Source organism: Oncorhynchus kisutch, linkage group LG4, assembly GCF_002021735.2.
Source record: "Oncorhynchus kisutch isolate 150728-3 linkage group LG4, Okis_V2, whole genome shotgun sequence".
NCBI lineage: Eukaryota > Metazoa > Chordata > Actinopteri > Salmoniformes > Salmonidae > Oncorhynchus > Oncorhynchus kisutch.
In genome coordinates, this window is record NC_034177.2 from 8,177,912 (window position 1) to 8,201,813 (window position 23,902).

Below are 23,902 nucleotides of genomic sequence, written 5' to 3' on the forward strand. Positions count from 1 at the left end.
AAAAACAATTACCTTAAAATTACCATAACTTTAACAATTGTTTGTTTGATCTTCTGCCTGCACTGAGTAGGTGTGTTGACTTATATGTTACTATATTAGAGGAAATATATTTTTATTTGTCAAATAAACATACTTTCACAAAAACCACTGTTTCATTACTAACAACAATTCATTGGGGTCATCTGAGACGTTGTCTGAATTGTAATGTTGATGGTGGATCAATGACATGCAAAGTAGTGTATCATCCAAAAACCACATCCTTCACTAAGTTATTTTTTTGTTGTATTTCATTAGGATCCCCATTTTCTGTTACAAAAACAGCAGCTACTTTTCCTGGGGTCCAACACGAAACATGAAACATAATACAAAATTACATAATACAGAACATCAATAGACAAGAACAACTCAAGGACAGAACTACATGCATTTAAAATGGCACACATAGTCTACATGTCAATACATACACACAATATCTAGGTCAAGATAGGGGAGAGACATTGGTCCGTGAGGTGTTGCTTTGCTTGTTTTTGAAAACAGGTTTGCTGTTCATTTGAGCAATATGAGACGGAAGGGAGTTTCAGGCAATAATGGCTCTATATAATTTGCTCACTTTCTTGATTTTGTTCTGGGTTTGGGGACTGTGAAAAGACCCCTGGTGGCGTGTCAAAGCTGTGTAGGTTTACTATGGAAACCATTTGGAATTTGCAACATATGAAAGTGATGCAGTCAGTCCCTCCTCAACTCTCAGCCAAGAGAGACTGGCATGCATAGCATTTATATTAGCTCTCTGATTACAATGAAGTGCAAGACGTGCCACTCTGTTCTGGGCTAGCTGCAGCTTAACTAGGTTTTTCTTTGCAGCACTTGACCACATGATTGGGCAATAATCAAGACAAAACTAGAGTCTGCAGGACTGTTTGGAGTGTGGTGTCAAAAAGCAGAGCATCTCTTTATTACAGACAGACCTCTCCCCATCTTTACAACCATTGAATCTTTGTGTTTTGACCATGACAGTTTACAATCGAAGGTAACACCAAGTAATTCAATCTCCTCAAGTTGTTCAACAGCCACACTTTCATTACCAGATTCAGCTGAGGTCTCGAACTTACGGAACGATTTGTACCAAATACAATGCTCTTAGTTTTAGAGATGTTCACTTCCAGTTTGTTACTGGCCACCCATTCCAAATCTGACTACAACCCCTTGTTAAGGGTTTCAGTCACTTCATTAGCTGTGTTTGCTGAAACGAACATGGTTGAATCATCAGCATACATAGACACACAGACTTTGTTTAATGCCAGTGGCAGGTCATTGGTAAAAATAGAAAAAAGTAGAGAGCTGCCCTGCGGTACACCATATCCTACATGTTTAACATTACAGAGGCTTCTATTAAAGAAAAACATTCTCAGTTCTATTAGATTATTAGCTCGGAATCCACATTATGTCAGAGGTTGAAAAGCCATAAAACATACAGTACCAGTCAAAAGTTTGCACACACCTACTCATTCAAGGGTTTTTCTTTATTTTTACTATTTTCTACATTGTAGAATAATAGTGAAGACATCAACATTATGAAATAACACATATGGAATCATGTAGAAAACAAAAGAGTGGTAAACAGATTATTCAAAGTAGCCACCCTTTGCCTCGTTGACAGCTTTGCACACTCTTGACATTCTCTCAACTAGCTTCATGAGGTAGTCACCTGGAATGCATTTCAATTAACAGGTGTGCCTTGTTAAAAGTTCATTTGTGGAATTTCTTTCCCTCTTAATGTGTTTAAGCCAATCGGTTATGTTGTGAGAAGGTAGGGTTGGTATACAGGTAAGGTTGGTATGTTTGGTAAAAGACCAAGTTCATATTATGGCAAGAACAGCTCAATTAAGCAAAGAGAAACAACAGTCCATCATTACTTTAAGACATGAAGCTCAGTCAATCTGTAAAATGTCAAGAACTTTGAATGTTTCCTCAAGTGCAGTCTCAAAAACCATCAAGCGCTATGATGAAATTAGCTCTCATGAAGACCACCACAGGAAGGAGGACCCAGAGTTACCTCTGCAGTAGAGGATAAATTCAAATTCACCAGCCTCAGAAATTGCAGCCCAAATAAATGCTTTACAGAGTTCAAGTAACAGACACATCTCAACATCAACTGTTCAGAGGAGACTGCATGAATCATGCCTTAAGGGTCAAATTGCTACAAACAAACCACTACTAAAGGACACCAATAAGAAGAAGAGACTTTCTTGGGCCAAGAAACATGAGCAGGGGACATTAGACCGGTGGAAATCTGTCCTTGGTCTGATGAGTCCAAATTAGAGATTATTGGTTCCAACCGCAGTATCTTTGTGAGACGCAGAGTAGGTGAACGGACGATCTCCGCATGTGTGGTTCCCACTGTGAAGCATGATGGTATGGGGGTGTGTTAAGATAATTTTTATCTACAATGACTAATTATGTATACATTTCAATCAGGATGTACTAATCAGAATACTATTATGTTACTGTATATGTACTAATCAGAATACTATTATGTTACTGTATATGTACTAATCAGAATACTATTATGTTACTGTATATGTACTAATCAGAATACTATTATGTTACTGTATATGTATGAATTTCTTTCTTAATCCTAGTACTGAATATAATGTGTGTAAATATAATCAAGGATTAGAACAATGACGGTCTGTTCCTTGGTAGAAATGAATTAACTAAATCTTCAGACTGGCTAGAATGCTTATCTACACCGGAAGACCTTGGCTCAGCCATAAATTATATTAAATTGGTAGGGAGACGATGTGGGAAGGCTTGAGATACTGCCTTTGTACCAGGGGGGGAGATGAGACGGGTTGGTACTGGAACTAATGACATCATTTTCAGTTTATAACCTGTGGTAACCTGTATCGTGTTCAGTACTCTCGTGAATAAAGGCACCTATTTGACTTCATGACCGGGCTCTGTCCATTTCTATAAAATAAGGGTCTTACAAATTCTTATGAATTGACAGAGTGTTTAATTTTAATTGGGTATTAAAACAGAGGAATTCAATTCCTGCAACAGGGTGCTTTGCTGGTGACACTGTCTGTGATTTATTTAGAGTTCAATAACCAGCATGGCTACCACAGCATTCTGTAGCGATACGCAATCCCATCTGGTTTGCGCTTAGTGGTACAGGACAATGACCCAACACACCTCCAGGCTGTGTAAGGGCTATTTGAACTAGAAGGAGAGTGATGGAGTGCTACATCAGATGACCTGGCCTCCACAATCACCCGACCTCAACCCAATTGTGATGATTTAGGATGAGTTGGTCTGCAGTGTGAAGGAGAAGAAGCCAACAAGTACTCAGCATATGTGGGAACTTCTTCAAGAGAGAATGCCAAGAGTGTGTAAAGCTGTCATCAAGGCAAAGGGTGGCTACTTTGAATCATTCAAAATATAAAAATATTTTGTTTGTTTAAAACCTTTTTCATTCCAACGTGTTATTTCATAGTTTTGATGTCTTCTCTATTATTCTACAAAGTAGAAAATTGTAAAAATAAAGAAAACCCCTTGAATGAGTAGGTATGTCAAAACCTTTGACTGGTTCTGTTTTCTTAACAACAGGTTATGGTCAATAATATCAAAGGCTCCACTGAAATCTAACAGTACAGTTCCCTCCCTGTCTACAGTGATATTGTAGAACTCCTCAATGTCCACAGTGGTACTAGAGTAAGAACAAGGAGGTCTCCTCCCTGTCCACAGTGGTACTACAGTAAGAACAAGGAGGTCTTCTCCTCCCTGTCCACAGTGGTACTACAGTAAGAACAAGGAGGTCTTCTCCTCCCTGTCCACAGTGGTACTACAGTAAGAACAAGGAGGTCTCCTCCCTGTCCACAGTGGTACTACAGTAAGAACAAGGAGGTCTCCTCCCTGTCCACAGTGGTACTACAGTAAGAACAAGGAGGTCTCCTCCCTGTCCACAGTGGTACTGCAGTAAGAAGAATGATATCATCTCCTCCCTGTCCACAGTGGTACTGCAGTAAGAACAATGATATTATCTCCTCCCTGTCCACAGTGGTACTGCAGTAAGAACAATGATATTATCTCCTCCCTGTCCACAGTGGTACTGCAGTAAGAACAATGATATTATCTCCTCCCTGTCCACAGTGGTACTGCAGTAAGAACAATGATATTATCTCCTCCCTGTCTACAGTGGTACTGTAGATCTCCTCCTCCCTGTCTACAGTGGTACTATAGATCTCCTCCTCCCTGTCTACAGTGGTACTGTAGATCTCCTCCTCCCTGTCTAGAGTGGTACTGTAGATCTCCTCCCTGTCCACAGTGGTACTGTAGAGCTCCTCCCTAACCACAGTGGTACTGCAGTAAGAACAATGATATTATCTCCTCCCTGTCCACAGTGGTACTGCAGTAAGAACAATGATATTATCTCCTCCCTGTCCACAGTGGTACTGCAGTAAGAACAATGATATTATCTCCTCCCTGTCCACAGTGGTACTGCAGTAAGAACAATGATATTATCTCCTCCCTGTCTACAGTGGTACTGTAGATCTCCTCCTCCCTGTCTACAGTGGTACTATAGATCTCCTCCTCCCTGTCTACAGTGGTACTGTAGATCTCCTCCTCCCTGTCTAGAGTGGTACTGTAGATCTCCTCCCTGTCCACAGTGGTACTGTAGATCTCCTCCCTAACCACAGTGGTACTGCAGTAAGAACAATGATATTATCTCCTCCCTGTCCACAGTGGTACTGCAGTAAGAACAATGATATTATCTCCTCCCTGTCTACAGTGGTACTGTAGATCTCCTCCTCCCTGTCTACAGTGGTACTATAGATCTCCTCCTCCCTGTCTACAGTGGTACTGTAGATCTCCTCCTCCCTGTCTAGAGTGGTACTGTAGATCTCCTCCCTGTCCACAGTGGTACTGTAGATCTCCTCCCTAACCACAGTGGTACTGCAGTAAGAACAATGATATTATCTCCTCCCTAACCACAGTGGTACTGCAGTAAGAACAATGATATTATCTCCTCCCTGTCCACAGTGGTACTGCAGTAAGAACAATGATATTATCTCCTCCCTGTCCACAGTGGTACTGCAGTAAGAACAATGATATTATCTCCTCCCTGTCCACAGTGGTACTGTAGATCTCCTCCCTAACCACAGTGGTACTGCAGTAAGAACAATGATATTATCTCCTCCCTGTCCACAGTGGTACTGCAGTAAGAACAATGATATTATCTCCTTCCTGTCCACAGTGGTACTGCAGTAAGAACAATGATATTATCTCCTCCCTGTCCACAGTGGTACTGTAGATCTCCTCCCTAACCACAGTGGTACTACAGTAAGAACAAGGAGGTCTCCTCCCTGTCCACAGTGGTACTGCAGTAAGAACAATGATATTATCTCCTCCCTGTCCACAGTGGTACTGCAGTAAGAACAATGATATTATCTCCTCCCTAACCACAGTGGTACTGCAGTAAGAACAATGATATTATCTCCTCCCTGTCCACAGTGGTACTGCAGTAAGAACAATGATATTATCTCCTCCCTGTCCACAGTGGTACTGTAGATCTCCTCCTCCCTGTCTACAGTGGTACTGTAGATCTCCTCCCTGTCCACAGTGGTACTGTAGATCTCCTCCCTAACCACAGTGGTACTGCAGTAAGAACAATGATATTATCTCCTCCCTGTCCACAGTGGTACTGCAGTAAGAACAATGATATTATCTCCTCCCTGTCCACAGTGGTACTGTAGATCTCCTCCTCCCTGTCCACAGTGGTACTATAGATCTCCTCCTCCCTGTCTACAGTGGTACTGTAGATCTCCTCCCTGTCCACAGTGGTACTGTAGATCTCCTCCCTAACCACAGTGGTACTGCAGTAAGAACAATGATATTATCTCCTCCCTGTCCACAGTGGTACTGCAGTAAGAACAATGATATTATCTCCTCCCTGTCCACAGTGGTACTGTAGATCTCCTCCTCCCTGTCCACAGTGGTACTATAGATCTCCTCCTCCCTGTCTACAGTGGTACTGTAGATCTCCTCCCTGTCCACAGTGGTACTGTAGATCTCCTCCCTAACCACAGTGGTACTGCAGTAAGAACAATGATATTATCTCCTCCCTGTCCACAGTGGTACTGCAGTAAGAACAAGGAGGTCTCCTCCCTGTCCACAGTGGTACTGTAGATCTCCTCCCTGTCCACAGTGGTACTGTAGATCTCCTCCCTGTCCACAGTGGTACTGTAGATCTCCTCCTCCCTGTCCACAGTGGTACTGTAGATCTCCTCCTCCCTGTCCACAGTGGTACTGTAGATCTCCTCCTCCCTGTCTACAGTGGTACTGTAGATCTCCTCCCTGTCCACAGTGGTACTGTAGATCTCCTCCTCCCTGTCCACAGTGGTACTGTAGATCTCCTCCCTGTCCACAGTGGTACTGTAGATCTCCTCCTCCCTGTCCACAGTGGTACTGTAGATCTCCTTCCTAACCACAGTGGTACTGTAGATCTCCTCCCTGTCCACAGTGGTACTGTAGATCTCCTCCCTAACCACAGTGGTACTGTAGATCTCCTCCCTGTCCACAGTGGTACTGTAGATCTCCTCCCTGTCCACAGTGGTACTGTAGATCTCCTCCCTGTCCACAGTGGTACTGTAGATCTCCTCCCTGTCCACAGTGGTACTGCAGTAAGAACAAGGAGGTCTCCTCCCTGTCCACAGTGGTACTGTAGATCTCCTCCCTGTCCACAGTGGTACTGCAGTTTAGATGTTCCGCATAACTTATTTGCATAAAGGTATAAATTAAAGATAAAGGTGTTTAAAATGGATTTCCTCTTTCACTGGGATTAATGTATTTTCATTTGTTCTTTCTGGCTTGTTTTATGGTACATAGTTTTGTTGTAAACAGAAAGGTGTTAATCTGTCAATGTTTGTTTTTTAAATAAAAATGTCCCTCTAAAAATACCTTATTACAAGCATGAATGTCAACATTGAGAGAACTTGAATGTTATTATATTACTGAGAATGATCCATTTGACAAATAGGTGCGTAGCCTGCAGCATTAGCTGAATGGTGAGGTTTTACCAACTTGACACAATATAGTATATTATGTTGCATGATACAAGTTTTGTCATTTTTGGAGGTTGCCAATGTCCCTTACTTATGAATAACTTTGGCCTTATTGACAGTGGTGTAAAGAACTTAAGTAAAAAATACTTTAATGTACTACCTAAGAGTATTTTGGGGGTATCTATGTTCTACATAAATCTACATTCTACTTAAATACTTTCCTAATGAAAATAATGTGCTTTATACTTCATACATTTTCCCTGACACCCAAAACTACATTTCGACAGGAAAATGGTCCAATTCACACACTTATCAAGAGAACATCCCTGGTCATCCCTACTGCCTCTGATCTGGCGGACTCACTAAACACAAATGCTTAATTTGTAAATTAGGTCTGAGTGTTGGATTGTGCCCCTGGCTATCCGTAACTAAATAAAAACAAGAAAATTGTGCCGTCTGGTTTGCTTAATATAAGGAATATGAAATTATTCATCCTTTTACATTTTAGTACGTTTGATAAGTAAGTATATTTAAAAACAAATACTTAAAAACTTTTCCTCAAGTAGTATTTTACTGGGTGACCACATTTTACTTGAGTCATATTCTATAAAGGAATCTTTACTTTTACTCAGTATGACAAATGAGTACTTTTTCCAACACTGCTTATTGATTAGGTACCATTGATACTATAGCATTTAATCCTATGTATGTGCTCTTCTTACCCTTGTCTTTCCTACCGTCTCTCTTTCATTCTCTCTTTATCTCTCATTATTTATTTCTCTCTTTCTTTCTTTCATTTGTTATCTCCCTCTTCCTTTGCCCTCCGTCCCTCTCTCTCTCATTCTCTCTTTCCTTCTCTCTCAATCCCTCTTTCCTTAGGTCATGAACTAATTCCAGGACTCATATTATCACCCATCTATAATTAAATTATCAGCCTATATATTGTATCAGACACGAGATAGAGAATAAACATTACCATACAATTCATAACACAAGTTATATAACAAATGATTTGGGTGGGAGAGCTGAATGGGGGGACATTGGGACACCTGTTCCATTGTGTGCTGAGGTGAACCCCCAGCTCATTTCCATAGCCCAGTACGTGTATTGTCTGCAGAGCTGTGGTACACTATCATCCGATGCCCACTGGTTGCACTTGTTGCATAGGTTGGTACACCACAGCTCTGAGGTGAAATTTCCCATAGGTACAGGTCTAGGAGCAGACTCTCCTCCCCCAATCCTAACCTTAAGCATTAGTGTGGAAAATGATACACTGACTCAGGATCAGCATCTAGGGGCAACTTCACCCTCCACCACAGCCATTTACTGTGGCTCACGCCTGTTTTGTATCCAACCCCCTGCAGGTAAAGTAGCTCTGTACCACAAGAGTTCACCTGCTCTACTGACCACCTCATTTGCCCCAAGGTTTGTGGATCTCACTCATGGTCTTCTCTGTTGCGAGGAATATTGCTAGAAATATATATATTTATTATATTTTTACAATTCCTATGTTGAGTTTATTGTAGAATCAAGAAATCACTGACTCTTTGTGTCACTTCTAACGTATCAGAGATCTTTGTTGCAGGAGAACTGTGTTCAAACTTGAAAACAGTCTGGAGCTGTAAGATTTTCTGTGGATTCTCCAACAGCAACTTATGATATGACATGACAATACATCAACATAAGTGGTTAACTATGCAAATTAGTCTGTATATATACAATTTGTTCCAGCTGGTGAAGAGGTGCCATCGATGGGTGTTAGGAAACAAAGCTTTGCTCTGAACAGTTCTTCAGCCAGAGGATCGAAACGGTCAAGAACTTGTAGCTTGCTGCTTGATGGCAGCCAAGGATTTTTCCAAAATGGAGGTAAATATCGTTCATTCTAATGCCTTTCGTTACAATTGGGGGTTTTACGTTGCTTAAGTTGTGTGTCTGTTTGTTGTGCTTCAATGCATTACTGTAATTGGTCGAAACATTTGATCGCTGTCTTTCAAGTAATGAGAGAGGTGCATTTCATTTCAGGTAAATTAAGGTTTGAATTCATAAAGTAATTCATGGTGTTATACAAATTGTGTTAATTATCAAACATACACTAAACAATGGATCGTATATCTAAAATACAGTTTGACCTTTGAATCTTTTTTAAATGACTATTTCAGTCTCAACGATGGTGGGTCAGTTCCCACCAGGTTCTGTTCATCATCTGCTGCATCGTGGTACAGGGTAGGTACAGCTTGGACATGGGAAAATAAAAAGTCAAGTCAACTAATTTAAGTAAACTTTAAAAAGTATATTTGAGTAATAGTTTGTTTTCATTCATTTTTTAGTTTTATGTTCACTTTTTGATATTACTTGGGGTATCTGATACCTTAACAATCAAGTTCTTAACATCATGTATTTGTGGGTTTGCAGTCAATTCATTTCACTATCATATGAAAAAGTAGAAAGGTCTTCATCATTCAAACACAATTCTAATAATGATATCTACAAAATGCAAGAACCCCATTAGTTGGTAAAATGAAAGACTTTTCACTGAAGATGTTCTTATATTGGACCTCATTTATCAGATTCTCGTATCCAGAACAACATACAATAGAGAGTGGATACATTTTCATCCTGGTGCCCCGTGGGAATTGAACCCACAACTCTGGCATTGCAGCACCATGTTTTACCAACTGGGCCACACAGGGTCATAACAAAACCACAATTTAAAGCAGCATGGTTACCATTGTTTCCCCAGCGCCATGCCTGAGATGTAAGATAGTAGTGAACTGCACCAACCCCAACACCATATCCCTTCTGGCCGCCCTGGAGAATGTCATGAAGTTGTACTCCATACGACCTGTTATGAACCTCTCAACCCCCACCAACATCAGCATGTACTTCACTCTCTACGGCATCCTGGGTGTGGTAAGGAGTAGTAGGAGAGCATGGTATCCCTTTCAACTAGTTCACCTGAGGAGACATACCATTAAATCCATCAATGTATTTGACATGTGCTATATAGTTCTGAATGTTCCTCCACATCCTGTTTTGTAGACTTATGTCAAATGTGGCTTTATTGCCTTTACTTTGTAGGAAAACTAATTCTCTTTTCAGGAAGAAAAAGCACAACTGTTGAACACCTACATTTGGCTGGTGAAGGTAAACATATTATTTTTGCAAGTATACATACACAGTGCATGGGAGTCATTTTCAATGTGCACTTTGGTTTCTGATTCTCCTACAGCACCTGTGTTAAGGACGTTACTTCACATTACTTCATATTTGTTAGGGCACCAATATGTACTGGATAGCAATAGTAATATATATTTGGTTAAAACAAACCAAATACATTTCCTCTTTGAATGTATCCTAACATCATATTATCATTTAGAATGCTGCTTACAGACTTCTTACAAACATATTGTATTGTTGCTAATGTGTTGTTTTAGGAATGGGAGAATGAATTTTTCAGCTGGGACCCAGTCCAATGCGGCTCTGCCAATATTTCTCTCCCCAGGGAAAGGTTCTGGTCACCAGATGTGGTAATCAATGAATTGTGAGTTAAACATCTCTATAGTCTATATAGATACGATATACTTATTTTTTTGATGGAACATTGAATTTGGTCTTACTGATATTAGCCCATAGAAACACATTGAGTAACCGATTAATACATGGAAAAACACAATCAAAAAATTATGAAAAGGAAGTTTGTTTTAAAGTGTCTGTCCTATATCTGAGAGATAAACGAAAGATCAGGCAACGTATCATTTTTTTTTACCCACATTTAAACTCTTTTTTTGGCACTAAAACTGATTCAATATACACTGAACAAAAATATAAACGCGACAATTTCAACGATTTTACTGAGTTACAGTTCATAGGAGGAATTCAGTCAATTGAAATAAATTCATTAGACCCTAATCTATGGATTTCACATGATTGAGAATACAGATATGTATATATTGATTACAGATACCTTAAAAAAACATAACAAATGGGCCTAAGGATGGGCCCTGCGGTACTTTTGTGCATTCAAATTGACAATTGATCAAATTGTGTTCGTTGTCCGTAACTTATGCCTGTGCATACCATAACCCCACCGTCACCATAGAGCACTCTGTTCACAATGTTCACAATGTTGGCGTCAGGAAACCACTAGCCCTCACAACGCCATACACATGGTCTGCGCTTGTGTGGCCGGTTGGACGTACTGCGAGATTCTCTAAAATGACATTGGAGGCAGCTTATGGTGAAGAAATGAACGTTCAAATCTCTGCCAACAGCTCTGGTGGACATGCCTGCAGTCAGCATGCCAATTGCACGCTCCCTCAAAACTTGAGACATCTCTTGTGACATAACTACCCCTTTTACAGTGGCCCTTTATTGTCCCCAGAACAAGGTGCACCTGTGTAATAACCATGCTGTATAATCAGTTTCTTGATATGCCACACGTGTCAGGTGGATGGATTACCTAATCCATCCACCTGACACATGTGGCATATCAAGGCATATCAAGTAACTGATTCTCGAGGGCCAGCCAACGAGAGCATATACAGTGCCTTGCGAAAGTATTCGGCCCCCTTGAACTTTGCGACCTTTTGCCACATTTCAGGCTTCAAACATAAAGATATAAAACTGTATTTTTTTGTGAAGAATCAACAACAAGTGGGACACAATCATGAAGTGGAACGACATTTATAGGATATTTCAAACTTTTTTAACAAATCAAAAACTGAAAAATTGGGCGTGCAAAATGATTCAGCCCCCTTAAGGTAATACTTTGTAGCGCCACCTTTTGCTGCGATTACAGCTGTAAGTCGCTTGGGGTATGTCTCTATCAGTTTTGCACATCGAGAGACTGACATTTTTTCCCATTCCTCCTTGCAAAACAGCTCGAGTTCAGTGAGGTTGGATGGAGAGCATTTGTGAACAGCAGTTTTCAGTTCTTTCCACAGATTCTCGATTGGATTCAGGTCTGGACTTTGACTTGGCCATTCTAACACCTGGATATGTTTATTTTTCGCAAAGTTCAAGGGGGCCCGAATACTTTCGCAAGGCACTGTAGGTCGCAGTGGTGGGTAGTATATGGGGCTTTGGTGACAAAACGGGGGGCACTGTGATAGACTGCATCCAATTTATTGAGTAGAGTGTTGGAGGCTATTTTGTAAATGACATCGCCGAAGTCAAGGATCGGTAGGATAGTCAGTTTTACGAGGGTATGTTTGGCAGCATGAGTGAAATATGCTTTATTGCGAAATAGGAAGCCAATTCTAGATTTCATTTTGGATTAGAAATGCTTAATGTGAGTCTGGAAGGAGAGTTTACAGTCTAACCAGACACCTGAAGAGCATGCATTTAGTTTTACTTGCATTTAAGAGCAGTTGGAGGCCACAGAAGGAGAGTTGTATGGCATTGAAGCTCGTCTGGAGGTTAGTTTACACAGTGTCCAAAGTAAAAAGAAGTAAAAAATAAGTGTTGTCTGCGTGGAGGTGGATCAGAGAATCACCAGCAGCAAGAGCGACATCAATGATGTATACAGAGAAAATAGTCGGCCTGAGAATTGAACCCTGTGAAACCCCCATAGAGACTGCCAGTGGTCCGGGCAACAGGCCTTCCGATTTGACACACTGAACTCTGTCTGAGAAGTAGTTGGTGAACCAGGCGAGGCAGTCATTTGAGTAACCAAGGCTATTGAGTCTGCCGATAAGAATGTGGTAATTGACAGAGTTGAAAGCCGGTCGATGAAGACGGCTGCACAGTACTGTCTTTTTTCGATGGCGGTTATGATATCGTTTAGGACCTTGGGCGTGGCTGAGGTGCACCCATGAACAGCTTAGAAACCAGATTGCAAAACGTAGAAGGTACGGTGGGATTTGAAATGGTCGGTGATTTGTTTGTTAACTTGGCGTTCGAAGACCTTAGAAAGGCAGGTTAGGATAGATATAGGTCTGTAGCAGTTTGGGTCTAGAGTGTCTCCCCCTTTGAAGAGGGGGATTTCCAATATTTGGGGATCTCAGACGATACAAAAGAGAGGTTAAACAGGATAGTAATAGGGGTTGCAACAATTTTGGAGGTTAATTTTAGAGAGGGTCCAGATTGTCTTTCAGAACATCAGCTATCTGGATTTGGGTGAAGGAGAAATGGGGGAGGCTTGGGCAAGTTGCTGTGGGGGGTGCAGGGCTGTTGACCGGGGTAGAGGTAGCCAGGTGGAAAGCATGGCCAGTCGTAGAAAAATGCTTCTTGAAATTCTCGATTATCGTAGATTTATCGGTGGTGACAGTGTTTCCTAGCCTCAGTGCAGGGCAGCTCGGAGGAGGTGCTCTTATTCTCCATGGACTTTACAGAGTTCCAGAACTTTTGGGAGTTTGTGCTACAGGATGCACATTTCTGTTTGAAAAAGCTGACCTTTGCTTTACTGCCTGTGTATATTGCCTGTGTATATTGGTTCCCAACTTCCCTGAAAAGTTGCATATCGCGGGGGCTATTCGATACTAATGCAGTACGCCACAGGATGTTTTTGTGCTGGTCAAGGGCAGTCAGGTCTGAAGTGAACCAAGGGCTATATCTGTTCCTGATTCTACATTTTTTGAGTGGGGCATGCTTATTTAAGATGGTGAGGAAAGCACTTTTAAAGAACAACCAGGCATCCTCTACTAACGGAATGAGGTAAATATCCTTCCAGGATACCCGGGCCAGGTCGATTAGAAAGGCCTGCTCACTGAAGTATTTTAGGGAGTGTTTTACAGTGATTACAGACCCATTACGGACGCAGGCAATGAGGCAGTCATCCCTGAGATCTTGGTTGAAGACAGCAGAGGTGTATTCGAAGGGCAGGTTGGTTAGGATGATATCTATAAGGGTGCCCGTGTTTACGGATTTGGGGTTGTACCTAGTAGGTTCATTGATAATTTGTGTGAGATTGAGGGCATCTAGCTTAGATTGTAGGATGGCCGGGGTGTTAAGCATGTCCCAGTTTAGGTCAGCTAACAGCACAAGCACTGAAGATAGATGGGGGGCAATCAATTCACATATCGTGTCCAGGGCACAGCTGGGGGCAGAAGGTGGTCTATAGCAAGCGGCAAAGGTGAGAGACTTGTTTCTGGAAAGGTGAATTTTTAAAAGTAGAAGCTCAAATTGGATAGTAAGACTGAACTCTGCAGGCTCTCTCTGCAGTAGATTGCAACTCCGCCCCTTTTGGCAGTTCTATCTTGTGAGAAAATGTTATAGTTAGGGAGGGACATTTCAGGGGTTTTGGTGGTTGGCAGAATGTGCTAAGGCAGTGAATAAAACACGTAGGGAGGAGGAGGCTTCTAATATGCATGCATGAAACAAAGCACTGCAATTACTCAGACACCATTCCTTTGGCTCTGCTACTACCGAACGTTGAGTTCTCTATATTTCTAGCATTACTATTGTTTCAGAGAATACTTCATGTTTTACTCATAGGATTTCAAACTCATCAAACTTGTAACAGATTCAGTCACTATTAAAAAATATAAAACATATGATTTATATCCTGCCCATGGTTTGAAATCATTCCCATATTTCACCCTGTTTTACAGTATGGATGAAAACAGATCTCCCATCATCCCTTATGTGTACATTAAGCACACTGGTAAAGTGCGAGACGCCAACCCTGTCAGAGTGGTTAGCTCCTGTAACCTGGACATCTACACCTTCCCCTTTGACGTCCAGAACTGCACCTTCACCTTCAACTCCTACATCCACCGCGGTAAGACGTCAATGCAACCATGCTTTAGGGCCTCTTTGAACATAAGGATCCTACGCCAAACCCATCGCTCCTTCTCTCCCAAAAAAACATCCTGACTCTTGTGATCTGAAATGATAGATGTGAAACAGGGTGGCCCATCGAGTCCATTGAAGTATTTGATATATGACTCGGTGTCAACCAAGGGATCTGTTTGGTGTTAGGTCCAAGTTTACCATCCCCTCAGTACAGATCATGTTCTGCTTCTCATCTCAGGATGTCCCATTCCTTTTTCTCCCCTGCAGTGTCGGATATAAGGATTATTTTAGGGAAGAAGGTGGAGGACATCCTGAAACGCTCCATTAGCGTGTTGTCCACCGAAGGGGAGTGGGAGCTGATGGACATCAAATCCAGGAGGTTCAATTTATCAGCACTCGATCAGGGAGAAAGCAACCCCTATGATGAGCTCTGCTTCTACGTACGAACCCAAAGCACTGCAATTTCTCAGATGCCATTAATTTGGCTCTACTACTACAGAATGTTGAGTTCTCTATACTCCGAGCATAACAATTGTTTCAGAGAGTACTTCATGTTTTACACATAGGATGCTAACCCAGCTAATTATGGCTTTGTCTTGTCTGAAATGGGAATATGTTGCATAACACCAAATCACCCTTGAAGGTTTTCATTCCCCATTGTGTCTCTGAACTGTAGATTGTCCTGAGGCGCAGAGCAACCCTCTACGTGGTGAACCTCCTGATACCCAGCTGCTTCCTCATCACTGTGGATCTCTTCAGCTTCCTGCTGCCTCCCCAGAACGCGGACCGCTCCTCCTTCAAGATGAGCCTTATTTTTGGTTACTCCGTCTTCCTGCTCATCGTGAATGACCTCCTGCCAGTCACAGGAAGCACCATACCATTGATAAGTGAGTATGAGAGCCTCCCAGGTGGCACATCGCAGTGCTAGATCTGGGATCGAGCCCCGGCTCTGTCGCAGCCAGCTGTGACCGGGAGGTCCATGGGGCGACGCAGAGCATTGTCCTGATTAGGGAGGGTTTGGCTGGCAGGGTTATGCTTGTCTCATCATGCACTAGTGACTCCTGTGGCGGGCTGGGTGCAGTGCAGGTGTATGGTGTATGGTGTTTCCTACGGCACATTGGGTTGGATGTGCTGGCTTCTGGGTTGGATGTACTGGCTTCTGGGTTGGATGTACTGGCTTCTGGGTTGTGTCAAGAAGCAGTGCGGCTAGGTTGGGTTATGTTTCAGAGGATGCATGGCTCTCGACCTTAGACTCTCCTGAGTCTGTGCGGGAGGTGCAGTGATGAGACAAGACTAACTACCAATTGGATACCATGAAAAGGGGGTCAAAAGATAAGTGAGTATGAAAACATGTGTACTGGAAACACCATTGTTGTCGTAAGTCATAGAGGTAGATGTTTACTTTGTGTTATTGGAATAGCTGGTTAGGGTCAAGTATCATTTTGAAGTCCACTTCCTTTGTCCTCCTAAGAGTGGCTGAATATTTTCCTCTCTTCACCTCCTGCACATGCAGATGTGTTCTTCGCCATCTGCTTGGCTCTGATGGTGGCCAGCCTGCTGGAGACTATTCTCATCACCAACCTCTTGGTCGGCTCCAGTAACTTCCACCCAGTGCCTGGCTGGGTCCGAGTGTTCGTCCTGCGCTTCATGGGCACCCTCGTCTGGCTGCCTCAGAAATCCAGAGAGGACAAGATCATCCTCAATCCAGTTGCAAGAGGTACCCTGTCTGATCCTCCAGGGATTTACAATTACACAGACTTTCATTCAGTTAGCAGATCCCTGTCTTGTCCAACCCAATGCAATATAGTGAAGCATTTAATCACAGGCCTGAACAGTAACATAAATGCAGGAATCACTCTGATACATTTTTCCAGACACTTGACTAGTCTAAGGTCCGACCTTAGACAGAATGGTACTACCCACGTTCATCAATAATTTGTCTCATTAGGAGGTATATTCATAATTTCACCTTTCTCCCTGCCTTCCCTCTTGTCTCTAAGAAACAGTCTGCCCTCTAGTGACGGTGGAGAGACAGGTTCAAACAGGAGAACCAGGTAAGATGTGGGCAGAGGCAGACGATCCAGCCCTGATGGAGCTGAGGAATCTGGGCAATGAGCTCCAGTCCATCCGCCTCCAGGTGGCCCAGCATGTGGACGGGAACCAGATCTCCCAGGATTGGATGCAGGTGGGCTACATCCTCGACCGGCTGCTGTTTGGCATCTACTGCATCTTCATCACCTTCAGCTTCATCGTCATCCTCAGCGTTTGGAGTAATTATCTTAAGTAATTCGTACAACCAGTGATGTAATTAAAAAAATAGGTGGTTAAATGCCATTCGTTGTGAAAAAAGTAACGCTCCCTATATTTTCTTAATGTTTTTTCATGATGTGTGGCAAAATATTTGTGTAAAATACAAAATGTGTGGAAATAGTGCTTACCCTCCACTACACCACCGTGTACAAGACTTAGGAGTCTCCCATGTTGTCAACTGCTGTTTAGATTTAAAAACAATTACCTTAAAATTACCATAACTTTAACAATTGTTTGTTTGATCTTCTGGCTGCACTGAGTAGGTGTGTTGACTTACATATTACTATATTAGAGGAAATATATTTTTATTTGTCAAATAAACATACTTTCACAAAAACCACTGTTTCATTACTAACAACAATTCATTGGGGTCATCTGAGACGTTGTCTGAATTGTAATGTTGATGGTGGATCAATGATGATGAAGATGAAGATCTGTCACGCAAGACATGGATCAATGACATGCAAAGTAGGGGATCATCCAATAACCACATCCTAGTTTGATTAGTGTTGACATACAGGAAGTTATTTTGGTGTATTTTATTAGTGTCAATACAGGACTAAGATTGAATCGTACTACACCGGCTCCAATGCTATTTGGGTGTGGCAGGGCTTGCAAACTATTACAGACTATAAAAAGAAGCACAGCCACGAGCTGCCCTGTGACATGAACCTACCAGATGAGCTAAATTACATTTATGCTCACCTTGAGGCAAGTAACACTGAAACATACATGAGAGCACCAGCTGCTCCGAGCGACTGTGTAATCACGCTCTCCGTAGTCGATGTGAGTAAGACCTTTAAACAGGTCAACATTCACAAGGCTGCAGGGCCAGACAGATTACCAGGACGTGTACTCCAAGCATGCGCTGACCAACTAGCAAGTGTCTTCACTGACATTTTTGACCTCTCCCTGACTGATATCTGTAATACCAACATGTTTCTAGACCCACTCCAATTTGCCTACTGCCCCAACAGATCCACAGATGATGATATATGTATTGCACTCAAGACTGCCCTTTCCCACCTGGACAAAAGGAACACCTACAGTGGGGCAAAAAAGTATTTAGTCAGCCAGCAATTGTGCAAGTTCTCCCACTTAAAAAGATGATAGAGGCCTGTAATTTTCATCATAGGTACACTTCAACTATGACAGACAAAATGAGAAAAGAAAATCCAGAAAATCACATTGTAGGATTTTTTAATGAATTTATTTGCAAATGATGGTGGAAAATAAGTATTTGGTCAATAACAAAAGACTCCAGCCACCCTAGTCATAGACTGTTCTCTCTGCTGCCACACGGCAAGCAGTACCAGATCGCCAAGTAGAGGACCAAAAGGAATCTTAACAGCTTCTACCCCCAAGCCATAAGACTCCTGAACAGCTAATCAAAGGGCTACCCAGACCCCTCTTTTACGTTGCTGCTACTCTCTGTTTATAATCTATGCATAGTCACTTTAACTCTACTGACATGTACAGTACATATTACCTTGACTAACCGGTGCCCCCGGTTAAAAACAGTTTATACTGTTTTGTTCAGTATAAACAGAAAGCTATTAATCTGTCAATGTTTTTTAAAATAAAAATGTCCCTCTAAAAATACCTTATTACAAGCGTGAATTACGAACTTTAGAGAAATTGAACGTTATTATATTACTGGGAATGATACATTTTGACATATTTGTCTTCCAACAAGACAATGATCCAAAACATAAAGCAAAATCTACAATGGAATGGTTCAAAAATAAACATATCCAGGTGTTAGAATGGCCAAGTCAAAGTCCAGACCTGAATCCAATCGAGAATCTGTGGAAAGAACTGAAAACTGCTGTTCACAAATGCTCTCCATCCAACCTCACTGAGCTCGAGCTGTTTTGCAAGGAGGAATGGGAAAAAATGTCAGTCTCTCGATGTGCAAAACTGATAGAGACATACCCCAAGCGACTTACAGCTGTAATCGCAGCAAAAGGTGGCGCTACAAAGTATTAACTTAAGGGGGCTGAATAATTTTGCACGCCCAATTTTTCAGTTTTTGATTAGTTAAAAAAGTTTGAAATATCCAATAAATGTCGTTCCACTTCATGATTGTGTCACACTTGTTGTTGATTCTTCACAAAGAAATACAGTGTTATATCTTTATGTTTGAAGCCTGAAATGTGGCAAAAGGTCGCAAACTTCAAGGGGGCCGAATACTTTCGCAAGGCACTGTATATGCTCTCGTTGGCTGGCCCTCGAGAATCAGTTACTTGATATGCCTTGATATGCCACATGTGTCAGGTGGATGGATTAGGTAATCCATCCACCTGACACGTGTGGCATATCAAGAAACTGATTATACAGCATGGTTATTACACAGGTGCACCTTGTTCTGGGGACAATAAAGGGCCACTGTAAAAGGGGTAGTTATGTCACAAGAGATGTCTCAAGTTTTGAGGGAGCGTGCAATTTGCATGCTGACTGCTACAAAGTATTAACTTAAGGGGGCTGAATAATTTTGCACGCCCAATTTTTCAGTTTTTGATTTGTTAAAAAAGTTTGAAATATCCAATAAATGTCGTTCCACTTCATGATTGTGTCCCACTTGTTGTTGATTCTTCACAAAGAAATACAGTGTTATATCTTTATGTTTGAAGCCTGAAATGTGGCAAAAGGTCGCAAACTTCAAGGGGGCCGAATACTTTCGCAAGGCACTGTATTGTATCAGACACGAGATAGAGAATAAACATTACCATGCAATTCATAACACAAGTTATATAACAAATGATTTGGGTTGGGACACCTGTTCCTTTGTGTGCTGAGGTGAACCCTCAGCTCATTTCCATAGCCCAGTACATGTATTGTCTGCAGAGCTGTGGTACACTATCGTTCGATGCCCACTGGTTGCACTTGTTGCGTAGGTTGGTACACCACAGCTCTAAGGTGAAATGTCTCCTAGGTACAGGTCTAGGATCAGCTTCCCCTCCCCCAATCCTAACCTTAACCATTAGTGTGGAAAATGATACACTGACCCAGGATCAGCTTCTATGGGCAACTTTACCCTCCACCACAGCCATTTACTGTGGCTCACGCCTGTTTTGTATCCAACCCCCTGCAGGTAAAGTAGCTCTGTACCACAAGAGTTCACCTGCTCTACTGACCACCTCATTTGCCCCAAGGTTTGTGGATCTCACTCATGGTCTTCTCTGTTGCTAGGCATATTTCTACCACATTTCTACAACACTTTAGTTTGATTGCACAATCAAGAATATCATTGAATCCTCGTGTCACTTCTAACGTATCAGAGATCTTTGTTGCAGGAGAACTGTGTTCAAACTTGAAAACAGTCTGGAGCTGTAAGATTTTCTGTGGATTCTCCAACAGCAACTTATGATATGACATGACAATACATCAACATAAGTGGTTAACTATGCAAATTAGTCTGTATATATAAAATGTGTTCCAGCTGGTGAAGAGATGCCATCGCTATGGGAGTGAGGTAACAAAGCTTTGCTCTAAACAGTTCTTCAGCCAAACATTAGGATTGAAACAGTCAACAGTAGTTTGCAAAAACTTGCAGTTTGATGGCAGCCAAGGATTTTTCCAAAATGGAGGTAAATATCTTTCATTCTAATGCCTTTCGTTACATTGGGGGGGGGATGTACCTTACACATGTTTCGTGCCTGTCTGTGGTGCTTCAATTAATTACTGTAATTGCTCAAACATTTTTTAAGTGACATTTGAGGTAAATTAAGTTGTGAATTCATAAAGTAATTCATGGTGTTATACAAATTGTGTTAATTATCAAACATACACTAAACAATGGACCATATCTCTAAAATACAGTTTGACCTTTGAACCTAACAGTGATTTTTTAAATGACTATTTCAGTCTCAACGATGGTGGGTCAGTTCCCACCAGGTTCTGTTCATCATCTGCTGCATCATGGTACAGGGTAGGTACAGCTTGGACAAAGGGAAAAAATGAGTTAAGTCAACTAATTTAAGCAAACTTAAAATATTATATTTGAGTAATAGTTTGTTTTCATTTATTCTTTAGTTTTATGTTCACTTTTTGATTTTACTTGGGGTAGCTGATACCTTAACGATCAAGTTCATAACATAACGTATTTGTGGGTTTGCAGTCAATTCATTTCACTATCATATGAAAAAGTAGCTAGAAGATCTAAGAAGATTCTAATAATGATATCTACAATACGCAAGAACCCCAAAATTAAAGACTTTTCACTGAAGATGATCAGATATTTGACATAATTTATCAGATTCTCGTATCCAGAGCAACATACAGTAGTGAGTGAATACATTTTCATCCTGGTCCCCCGTGGGAATTGAACCCACAACTCTGGTGTTGAAAGTGCCATGTTCTACTAACTGAGGAACACAGGACCATAACAAACCACAATATAAAGCAGCATGGTTACCATTGTTTCCCCAGCGCCATGCCTGAGATGTAAGATAGTGGTGAACTGCACCAACCCCAACACCATATCCCTTCTGGCTGCCCTGGAGAACGTCATGAAGTTGTACTCCATACGACCTGTCATGAACCTCTCAACCCCCACCAACATCAGCATGTACTTCACTCTCTATGGCATCCTGGGTGTGGTAAGGAGTAGTAGGAGAGCATGGTATCCCTTTCAACTAGTTCACCTGAGGAGACATACCATTAAATCCATCAATGTACAGTGGGGAGAACAAGTATTTGATACACTGCCAATTTTGCAGGTTTTCCTACTTACAAAGCATGTAGAGGTCTGTAATTTTTATCATAGGTACACTTCAACTGTGAGAGATGGAATCTAAAACAAAAATCTAGAAAATCACATTGTATGATTTTTAAGTAATTAATTTGCATTTTATTGCATGACATAAGTATTTGATCACCTACCAACCAGTATGAATTCTGGCTCTCACAGACCTGTTAGTTTTTCTTTAAGAAGCCCTCCTCTTCTCCACTCATTACCTGTATTAACTGCACCTGTTTGAACTCGTTACCTGTATAAAATACACCTGTCCACACACTCAATCAAACAAACTCCAACCTCTCCACAATGGCCAAGACCAGAAAGCTGTGTAAGGACATCAGGGTAAAATTGTAGACCTGCACAAGGCTGGGATGGGCTACAGGACAATAGGCAAGCAGCTTGGTGAGAAGGCAACAACTGTTGGCGCAATTATTAGAAAATGGAAGAAGGTCAAGATGACGGTCAATCACCCTCGGTCTGGGGCTCCATGCAAGATCTCACCTCGTGCGGCATCAATGATCATGAGAAAGGTGAGGGATCAGCCCAGAACTACACGGCAGGACCTGGTCAATGACCTGAAGAGAGCTGGGACCACAATCTCAAAGAAGACCATTAGTAACACACTACGCCATCATGGATTAAAATCCTGCAGCGCACGCAAGGTCCCCCTGCTCAAGGCAGCGCCTGTCCAGGCCCATCTGAAGTTTGCCAATGACCATCTGGATGATCCAGAGGAGGAATGAGAGAAGGTCATGTGGTCTGATGAGACAAAAATATAGCTTTTTGGTCTAAACTCCACTCGCCGTGTTTGGAGGAAGAAGAAGGATGAGTACAACCCCAAGAACACCATCCCAACCGTGAAGCATGGAGGTGGAAACATCATTCTTTGGGGATGATTTTCTGCAAAGGGGACAGGAAGACTGCACCGTATTGAGGGGAGGATGGATGGGGCCATGTATCGTGAGATCTTGGCCAACAACCTCCTTCCCTCAGTAAGAGCATTGAAGATGGGTCGTGGCTGGGTCTTCCAGAATGACAACGACCTGAAACACACAGCCAGGGAAACTAAGGAGTGGCTCCGTAAAAGCATCTTAAGGTCCTGGAGTGGCCTAGCCAGTCTCCAGACCTGAACCCAATAGAAAATCTTTGGAGGGAGCTGAAAGTCTGTATTGCCCAGCGACAGCCCCGAAACCTGCAGGATCTGGAGAAGGTCTGTATGGAGGAGTGGGCCAAAATCCCTGCTGCAGTGTGTGCATACCTGGTCAGGAACTACAGGAAACGTATGATCTCTGTAATTGCAAACAAAAGTTTATGTACCAAATATTAAGTTCTGCTTTTCTGATGTATCAAATACTTATGTCATGCAATAAAATGCAAATAAATTACTTAAAAATCATACAATGTGATTTTCTGGATTTTTGTTTTAGATTCAGTCTCTCACAGTTGAAGTGTACCTATGATAAAAAATTACAGACCTCTACATGCTTTGTAAGTACGAAAACCTGCAAAATTGTCAGTGTATCAAATACTTGTTCTCCCCACTGTATTTGACATGTGCTATATAGTTCTGAATGTTCTTCCACATCCTGTTTTGTAGATCTATTGAAAATGTGGCTTTATTGCCTTTACTTTGTATCCTACAACAAAAAGTAATTCATTATTTTTTCAGGAAGAAAAAGCACAACTGTTGTACACCTACATTTGGCTGGTGAAGGTGAGCGTATTATTTTAGGAAGTATACATACACAGTGTATGGGAGTCATTATCAATGTGCACTTTCTCCTACAGAACGTTACTTCACATTACTTCATATTTGTTAGGACACACAACATCCATTCACCAATATGTACTGAATAGCAATAGTGATATATAATTATGTTAAAATAAAAATAAAAAAATGTATCTTTGAATGTTAAACAATCCAAAATATCGTATTGTAATTTTGAATGCTGCTTACAAACATATTGTATTTTTGCTAATGTGTTGTTTTAGGAATGGGAGAATGAATTTTTCAGCTGGGACCCAGTCCAATGCGGCTCTGCCAATATTTCTC

General features: G+C 41.7%; 1 protein-coding gene across 1 annotated transcript; it reads left to right on the forward strand.

The window, feature by feature from the left end:
- Positions 1-9,782: 9,782 nt before the first annotated feature.
- Positions 9,783-20,444, forward strand: LOC116373911 (5-hydroxytryptamine receptor 3A-like). Its single transcript, XM_031822216.1, has 8 exons — positions 9,783-9,974; positions 14,661-14,784; positions 15,066-15,238; positions 15,475-15,685; positions 16,312-16,515; positions 16,799-17,068; positions 20,203-20,263; positions 20,405-20,444. The coding sequence occupies exons 1-8, from the start codon at positions 9,783-9,785 to the stop codon at positions 20,442-20,444; spliced, it is 1,275 nt and encodes a 424-aa protein (XP_031678076.1).
- The last annotated feature ends 3,458 nt before the right edge of the window (positions 20,445-23,902 follow it).